Source organism: Montipora capricornis, chromosome 9 (assembly GCF_036669925.1).
Source record: "Montipora capricornis isolate CH-2021 chromosome 9, ASM3666992v2, whole genome shotgun sequence".
NCBI lineage: Eukaryota > Metazoa > Cnidaria > Anthozoa > Scleractinia > Acroporidae > Montipora > Montipora capricornis.
The window spans coordinates 46,018,842-46,028,540 of record NC_090891.1 but is presented as its reverse complement, the minus strand read 5'-3'; the positions used below and the strand labels follow the sequence as shown (position 1 = coordinate 46,028,540).

Here is a 9,699-nt window from a genome sequence, read left to right as displayed (position 1 = left end):
GGGCCAAAGCAATTTCTCCATATCCTTCATCCCCATGTGGCAGCAATGTGGATTAACGCAACTGACTTCAGATGAACTCTTTCCATCACATCAGCTTTGTTGCATTTTTCCTGTAAGAGGCACGGTCTGCAGAAGTTCCCCAATCATACCCACCTCTTTTTCGCACATGGCAGCTGTCCATACATAGGTTTGAACCAAGTAACCATAAGTGACTTCCTTCAAGCACGGGATCGCCCACAAGCAGCACTTCATTCTTACTTTGGAAGTTGTCAGGTGCATAGCGATCAATTTTAAAGCAGTCAGCGAGGGAAATGCACGGATCCTGACAGAGTCACTCAATGCAGAAAAAGGAACCAGGCAAAAGTGTCCATCAGGAACAAACCTAAGTCATCACCCTTGAGCAAGTCTCTGATAGGGCTGATTAAGACATCATACAAAGGCTGCCAAGTGTGCACAGAGAAGCTAAAGGACTGAACGGTCTCCTCAACACCTTCCTGACTGCTCAAGAAGTCGTTGCATTGTCTGTCAAGTGAACGATTCTCGCATCGTACAACAGTCCCCGCAATGATCTGTTTAAAAGTACTTCTCATCAGAGAGTAGGCACTTCCATTTTCGATTTTCTTTTGTCGAAAAATTTATCCCGACATGTTCTGTTAGCAACCAGAAGCTGATCGTGTTCCCTTTGAGTGCTATGAAAACAGTTTGTGAAGGTAGATCTTTCATAACCAAAGAGATAGTTACCTTCATTGTAGGTTTCTCATCGACACTATATTGCATCTTCAAAATGCCTGCCAAAGCCTGTGCTCGTCCTTGCTCAGCAGCATACAAAGCCTCATCAACCTCTCCATTCTTCAAAAGTGCTGTCCCAGAGTGTTGTACGCAAATCTATATTGGTCACGAAAGCTAATTTTCCATGCATCCTCTGACTGAAGAAGACGCCTCGTTTCCTCAAAATAATGAATGCTTAGGCGACAGTAATTAAGAGCTTTGCTCAAGGAGTCAAAAAATTGATGAACAAGACCAATCTGATAACACGCCATTGCCTGCGCTATTGGGTCCTCCGGTTCGTTGCAAATACTAAGATGTTGATTGTGGTACACTATTGGCTTGCTTAAATCACCAAGACTTGCATAAGCGATGCCGAGATTGCCATAGGCTTTTCCTTCTCCAGCCCCTGTCCCCCAGTTCTTTCGCAATACTAAGACATTGATTGTGGTACACTATGGCTTGGTTAAAATCACCAAGACTGCCATAAACGTTGCCAAGACTGCCATAGGCTCCTCCTTCTCCGTTCCTGTCCCCCTAGTTCTTTTACAATACTAAGATGTTGATTGTGGTACGCTATGGCTTCCTTAAAATCACCAAGACTTCGATAAGCGTTGCCGAGATTGCCATAGGCTCCTCCTTCTTCTGCCCTTTCCCCCAGTTCTTTCGCAATACTAAGATGTTGATTGTGGTACACTATGGCTTGCTTAATATCACCAAGACTTTGATAAGCACCGCCGAGATTGCCATAGGCTCTTCCTTCTCCGGCCCTGTTCCCCAGTTCTTTTGCAATACTGAGACGTTGATTGTGGTACGCTATGGCTTGCTTAAAAACACCAAGACGTTGATAAGCGTTGCCGAGATTGCCATAGGCTCTTCCTTCTCCGTTCCTGTCCCCCAGTTCTTTTGCAATGCTAAGATCTTGATTGTGGTACACTATGGCTTGCTTTGCATCACCAAGACTGTGATAAGCGTTGCCGAGACTGCCACAGGCTCCTCCTTCTCCGTTCCTGTCCCCCAGTTCTTTTGCAATGCTAAGACATTGATTGTCGTACACTATGGCTTGCTTAAAATCACCAAGACTTTCATAAGCTTTGCCGAGATTGCCATAGGCTGCTCCTTCTCCGGGCCTGTCCCCCAGTTTTATGGCAAGACTAAGATGTTGATTGTGGTACACTATGGCTTCCTTAAAATCACCAAGACTTTTATAAGCGATGCCAAGATTGCCATAGGCTCCTCCTTCTCCAGCCCTGTCCCCCAATTCTTTTGCAATGCTAAGATCTTGATTGTAGTACACTATGGCTTGCTTAAAATCACCAAGAATTCTATAAGCGTTGCCGAGATTGCCATAGGCTCTTCCTTCTCCAGCCCTGTCCCCCAGTTCTTTTGCAATACTAAGATGATGATTGTTGTACACTATGGCTTGCTTAAAATCACCAAGACTTTGGTAGGCGATGCCGAGATTGCCATAGGCTCCTCCTTCTCTGGCCCTATTCCCCAGTTCTTTGGCAATACAAAGATCTTGACTGTGGTACGCTATGGCTTGCTTGAAATCATCAAGACTTTGATAAGCGTTGCCGAGATTGCCATAGGCTGCTCCTTCACCGGCCCTATCCCCCAGTTCTTTGGCAATACAAAGATGTTGATTGTGGTACGCTATGGCTTGCTTAAAATCACCAAGAAGTCTATAAGCGATGCCAAGATTGCCATAGGCTCCTCCTTCTCTGGCCCTGTCCCCCAGTACTTTTGCAATGCTAAGATCTTGATTGTGGTACACTATGGCTTGATTAAAATCACCAAGACTTGCATAAGCGATGCCGAGATTGCCATAGGCTCTTCCTTCTCCAGCCCTATCCCCCAGTTCTTTTGCAATACTAAGATGTTGATTGTGGTACGCTATGGCTTGCTTAAAATCACCAAGACTTTGATAAGCGTTGCCGAGATTGCCATAGGCTTTTCCTTCTCTGGCCCTGAAACCTACTTCCTTAAAAATGGCTAATGCTTCTGTGTAATTTGTTATGGCCTGATGAAAGTCAGCTGCACCCTGATAGTATCTACCAAGATTGAAACAGGCCAAACCCTCACTTTGTCTGTCTCCCTCCTTTCTTGCAACGCTAAGCTTTTGCATGTGCCGCTCCAAAACGTCCAACTTTCATCCACCATTTTTGATAATCAGAACCAGGAAGTTTTTCTTAGAATTCTGGGATTCGCCTAGAAGATAAATGATAGGACTACAGGATGCTAAACCGGCACAGCAAGATTAATTGAACAGTGAAGAATAACTATAACTATAACAGACTAAGAGCATTTCATACAATAATAATCAAGGAACATTAAAAAGAGAAATTATATTATGTAATTAGGAAAAAACAGTGGATCGGAAAACAATGGCATCCCATTTCATCTTTTTTATCAAAAGCTAATTAAAAGTTCCTAAGATTTGCTTTGCTGGCAGGAAATTTGCTGCCGGTATGTAGCTGACACTAAAAAGACAGGAGGGGATGTCATTAAGAGTGTATTATTCAATTTACTGCAATTGACGTCAAACTCATAATTCTTATTTCAGGTCTATCCAATGTCGGAATTGGAAATTCAATTGCTTGTTTTTCATCATAATCTCTTTGTCTGGATACCTGGTTAATCCATGTTTTTTGATCCAGGGACTTTTGCTAATACATTTCCATTGGGAAAGGCTGCTCATCAGGGCAAAATTGGCCATTTTTATTCTAGAGACACATAATCTGGCCATCCGAATTATGCTTTCCGTCTCTTTCTCCATAAGCCGAAATCATCCCTTGGGAAACCCTACGAAGAAAGAATTTTCCTTCGAAATATTGGCTTAAGTTAGTTATTCCTTCACTGTTCAATTAATCTTGCTGTGCTGGTTTAGCATCCAGTAGTCAGGGCATTGAACCTATTGTGTTTTCATATTTCTCGGCGTTGTTTACAAAAATAGGTAAGCAATGCGTACATGTGGGTAGCCACTTAGACACCACTGTACTACCAATGGAGTCTAAGTGTGTTGTTCGATGTCGTTTGGGTTCTAACCACTCACTATACTAGCTCTCAACAAACTTCATGGCTTCCCATTGCCTATCGAATCAGGTTTAAGATTTAGATCAATTCATGGATCAGCACCATCTTATCTTAGTGACTTGATTACAATTAAGAATGATTTAGATAAAGATATACAGGCAAAACTAACGATAAAAAAGTCCAACGTTTCGGCGACATCTTGGCGCCATTGTCAAGGGAAACTAAATTAAATATGCAAGGTCAAGAGTAACTAAGAGCCCAGAGTCATTAATTTGCATAAGTTAGACAAAGACATTAGCGCAAATTGAGTCGGATTGTACGTTTAAACACGGTCGTAATTGTTTAATGAGTAACATCTCATTAACGAGACAATAAACTTGTTCTGGCATTTTTTCAACATGTTAAAACAATTGTGAAGGTCATCCGGAATCCTGCCTGCATGTCTATTATCATAGTGTTTGCGCACTCACGAGGTCTTGCTTCTATGTCCATCAACGCGTACGAACAGATGGCCACAGGTGTATCCGACATAACCAGCATCGCACTGGTTATACACAACGCATTGTTGATCAATGAACTGAGGCTTTGGTTCGCTTGTCGGGAACTCCTGGGCAATCTTGCGGCTCATAACACTGGTTGGACAATAGTCTGGAGCTTCATACTGAGATCTTTTAACTGTGTCTTCACCATATAGCAGACTCATGGTCTTTAAAGGGTATGACGACCCGAGTAGTATTTTCTGTTGTAGAGTTTGACCGCAATGACGACTGCTCAGTGACCATTAAGTTTAGGAAGGTTTTAACAATGGAGTCCACAAGGTGCAAGGTTCGCACTCCTCAGTGAAGTAAGACCATGACGAAGACAGGCGATATGCGCGATTGAGCATAGTTGTCAATAGGCCACGCCTGTACCTATTATTGACATGACTGTGGTAATGGAGGAGCAGACCACTGTTTGTTGGCTTCACGAACACTTAAGTTTCAATACGGGGCGCTCGGTTTCGGAGTTGAATACCAAGGAAGGGGAGCATTCCATCATTTTCGACTTCCATAGTAAACTTGATGGTGGGGTGGGCGTGGTTGAGGGTGTTGAGGAAGTCCCTTGCTGTAGACAAATGAGGTATCACAGTGAGTGTTTCATCAACATATCGACGATAATAAGTTAGTTACTCTTGAGATCGCGTATTTAATTTAGTTTCCCTTGACAATGGCGCCAAGATGTCGCCGAAACGTCGGCATTTTTTCATCGTTAGTTTTTGCCTGTATATGACTTGATGACGCTCGAATAATGGCCTGTTATTAGCAGTTTTGCAGAAGATAAGGTGCCCAACACTTGATAGCAGGTCACCTGACCTGTGTGTTGTTACGACATTTGGAATTTTATTGCAGAAGCAAGTGTGAAACTGTTTGTAGCTGTTCCTTTAATTTTAGCATCACTTTCTTGAATACGTATACAAGCACCAAGAACAAGGTGTTAAACCACTGAACAGGAAATTGTGCTTGAAAACCTAGTAGTTAGACAACAGTAGTCTTTCGGATTTCAGGTTCGCTGACACTTCATAACAAGCACTTGGTTTGAACATTTGGAACCTCTTTATAGTGGTTAGCTATCGCATGCAATTTTCCTCACCAAACATTAAATCTTATCGTCATGGGAAATTCTTAAGAGAACATTTCCATAATTGGACTTGGAGGCCTTCGGGTAGAGTATCTGTTTTTTAATATTGGTCAATATCATTGTTATTTTCCAAATGGTCTGGATAGCACAAGTGTTACGGACATTTTTAAAAATACAACCACACTTTTGAGATTAAGGAACATGTTTTGATGTTTCAAACATCATCATCAGCCATAGTGAGTGTAACATTAAATTTTTTACAAGATAATCCATGTATTATATATCACTATCAATACAATGATTCTTTGTAGGTTAAATGTTCCTTACAAGTAGGTAAAATTCAAACTAACCAACGATATTATAGAAACATACTGTTACTGCATAATGGTAAAATTTTAAAAGTGTAATACTATACCGACATGATCAACTTGTTTGTTGAGTTTGGGTTTCAACCGCTCAATATGAAAGCTCTCCTTGATTTTGTGCTGATAGAAAGAGGTAGCATTTTCAATAATTTTCAAGCAAGAAACATCACAATATCCTCACAATTTTTAGAAAAACTAAGATGCTTGAAAATATGATAATTTTTATCCCAGAAAAGGTGCTCATTTACATGTGTGTAGAAATGCCTGTTATGCCTGTTATTTTCCTTGTCAAATTTTTTAACCTTCTCTTCCCCAAAGTTCAATTTCCACTATGGAAGACAAAGTATTTTCTTGGTCAATTTTTACTAAGTCTAAAAATTTTAATTTCATGGGGTTATCCACTGCAAAGTCTTTCGGTAAAACATAATCTAGTGGGAAATAACTTTCTACCACAAATATTTTATGCGTACCTAAACACTGTGGATCGAGTTCAAGTGACTTTAAACAAAAAAAAAACCAAAATACATCACTTACTTTCTCGATGTGTATGGAAAGAATAGAGGGTAGTATAGTTCACTCAAATGATGGACAAATAACTTAGTACACCCAGCAACCTAATATTACTAAATACCTTGCAATGTTCCTCTTTAAAATAACCTTCTGAGCAGGAATAATGAAGTTGGCTGAAAAACTAAAATACTGGTGGATCATTTGGGTGCCTCATTTGCAACTGATCACATCACACCTAATTTGCAAGTGACGGTGATCACTTTAGAAAATAAACACATACAAAATTCTGACATAGTCACTAACAAAAAGTAACTCAAAAGTTATCAGAACTGGTTTATCACACATAAATTACTTGTTCGTGTTATTCACAAATAAGTAACAGTGAGCAACTTACCAAAACGGATGCTAATCGATGCGAGGTCCTCGACAACAAGAAATGATCCTGCAAAATTTGATGATTTAATGTGGTTGGTTATCCACGCCTTATCGAATCTTCAACAAAAACTTTTAATCACTTAAACTCCTAGGATACAGTCAAGAAAAGGGGAGAACTGGAACGGAGAAATTCTCTAGAGAGCTAACAAATGGAGCAGCAAGGAGAAGAAGTCATTTGATACTGGAGCAAACTGCAGAACTGATCATGCAGTGAGGAAGTTCAAGTTGAACACAGATCGAGGTGAGATGACTTTTCCATTGCTCCGAACAACTCAAGTAATGGTTTCATTCGGCAAGGTTCCAAGTTGTAATGAGAACGCATACATTATACGAGGCTCTGGTCTTGCTTGGCTTTAAGTAAGACTTTAAAATGAGTACACATTACGGGTCTGTTATGGCTACAACTGATTGAATGCATTCTTAGTCGTCATTTGCTTTGTGACACCCTCAATTTTGAATCTAAGCGGGTTCAAAAACTAAAACCTTCTTCCTTCAGGAACAGTTCAAGATACACCATTTACTTACTTTCTCAATGTGTAAGGAAAGAATGGAGGGCAGCATATAGTTCGATCACACAAGAAAGAAATAATTTTACTAGTATTACACCCCTCAAGCTAATGTTCCTTATTAGTTCAAAACGACAGACATATAACTTATTACACCCAGCAAGCTAATATTACTAAATACCTTGCAATGTTCTTCTTTAAACCCTTTGAGTAGGAATAATGAATCTGGCTGAAAAAAAAGTTAAGGGATAATAATACTGGTGGATCATTTGGATGCGTCATAATTGCAACTGATCATGAGTGACGGTGGTCACTTCAGAAACCAAACATGTAGGGAATTCTGACATAGTCGCTAACTTGATCCAAACTGAGTAAAAAGAAAACAACAAAAAGTAACGCAAAAATCATCAGCACTGGTTTATCAGACATAAATAACTTATCCGTGTTCTTAAAGGGGCTAGGTCACGCTATTTTAGGCATTTTCAGCACTGATCGAATGGTCATAGAATTAACTAAAATATCAAAATAACTGTTCAAAACTATAGAAGAATTCTAACAAAGCACAGGGAAGCCAAGAAGGGACATGGATGGACAAAACGTTTGAAAAACGTCGGCCCACCTTTTTTCAAATTTATATCAGTCTATATCAAAATGTCATTTACAAAGCTTGAAAATCATTCTCTGTTGTTATGTGGCCGTGATTTTGTAAATGAAAGACTCTTGCTCTGCGAATTTGACGTTTAGAGCTCATATTTGAAAACATTAAACGAACTGACCGAAAATAGCGTGACCTAGCCCCTTTAAGAAATCAGTAACAATGAGCAGCTTACCAAAACAGATGCTAATCAATGCGAGGTCCTCCCCGACAAGAAATGATCCTACAAAATTTGATGATTTAATATGGTTATCCATGCATTATCGAATCTTTTAGGAACTTTTAACTTTCATAACCCAAATCCCATTTCTCTACTGACTTTAGTCCCAGAGCCACTCTATACTCTATCCTAATCTAAGTGATTGGTTCCTAAACATGGAAGCTTGAGGCTTATTACGTGCAGTATTGTCATTGCCAGGGTAATATTAATGACCATTAATAAGCCAATTTGTTTGGGATGAATATGCCGGTATATTTTAAATAATAAAGATAATTTCAGCTCCTGGGTTATGCTTAACAAACAAAATAATGATATAATAAATAAAGAAACACACAAGTATTCGTATAATTGGTTAAACCACTGAAGTTAGGAATTTCAAGCTGAGATTATTACTCGGAAACAATCCAACTGCATATTAATTATAACCCAAGCTGAAATTAACCCTGGGGTTTTACTATGAAGACACACGATGAAAAGTCTCACATGCAATTTTCAGTGTTTGGCTGAAAAATCTGTGTAATCAGGCCAAAAAGAAAAGGCATCTACCGAAGACTAGTGGAAGAGTCCCCAAGCTGGCTGCATTAATTTTCATGCCAATCATTTATGTCTTGTCACCTTGCAAAATGTGCGATAGATTTAATTTTACTTTTTTGTCTCCATAAGTCAAGCTAAAAGGTATGTTTTTGAACATATAAGAATTTTCATTTTAGAGTCTAGCGTGACACCTCTAGGGAGAAGATAAATATCCTTCCAAGGTAAATCATGTGTTGGAAATAATTGTTCATATTTAGATTTTGAAACCGGGGGTTTCTCAATTTTTCTAATGAGATCCCAATATACCTCTTTAGAGGAGGTGGGAAAAGTGTTATAGTGGCATTCATTATTTCTTAGCAGGTTATTTGGCAGGTCCTTTAACAGGGTCTTCCACTCTAATGACTCTAATGGGATAGCGTCAAAGTCACTCATAAGGACAAACTACTCAGCACCTGTTAAGTTATAGTTTTGTAATGTACCCCAGGATTTCAGTTTACCTTCATCAGTCAATATGTCACGCACAGTGAGGAAACCTTTCTTGAGAACTTTTTTCCTGAACAAAGGTTGTCCATTTATACACATAAACTTATTGTTCCAAATAAATTCTTTTAACACGTCAGGCAAGGTGACGACTGGTGATTTTTTGTAATCTGCCCACTCGCTTAAGCATTCCTTATAAAATTTAGGATGTGTCTTTGGCAGGAAACGTGCATCGTAGCTAGTTGCATTTAATTAGAAAGGAGCCACCGGAATCAGCAAGAGAGCTATCGAGTAATATTTTCCAGGTGCTGTGGCTATCCACATATTTCTTCATGTAAATAATTCTTTGAGTCTTAATGAGAGTTTCGATATGTGGCATGTGCCATCTACCATTTTCATAACCGCTTGTGAGGGTTAATCGCTTTATTTTCTCTTTACCAGAATTCCAAATGAAGTTGTAAAGAACCGAGTTTACCTGTTTGATAATTTCTTTAGTTAGTGATATTAGTGAAGCGCAGAACAGAAATTTAGCGATTGCGAAGGTCTTGATGGTTTGAATTCTTCCGATCAATGTTA

The 9,699-nt window shown here is 39.4% G+C and overlaps 1 protein-coding gene across 1 annotated transcript in view; it reads right to left on the bottom strand.

Annotated features, from left to right (window-relative positions):
- Window positions 1-2,893, bottom strand: part of LOC138016307 (tetratricopeptide repeat protein 28-like) — a 29,445-nt gene extending 26,552 nt beyond the window's left edge. Inside the window, exon 1 of the mRNA XM_068863471.1 lies at window positions 1,321-2,893. Coding sequence (XP_068719572.1) covers window positions 1,321-2,893 — 1,573 coding nt within the window. The remainder of the gene's footprint in view (window positions 1-1,320) is intronic.
- Window positions 2,894-9,699: the final 6,806 nt, after the last annotated feature.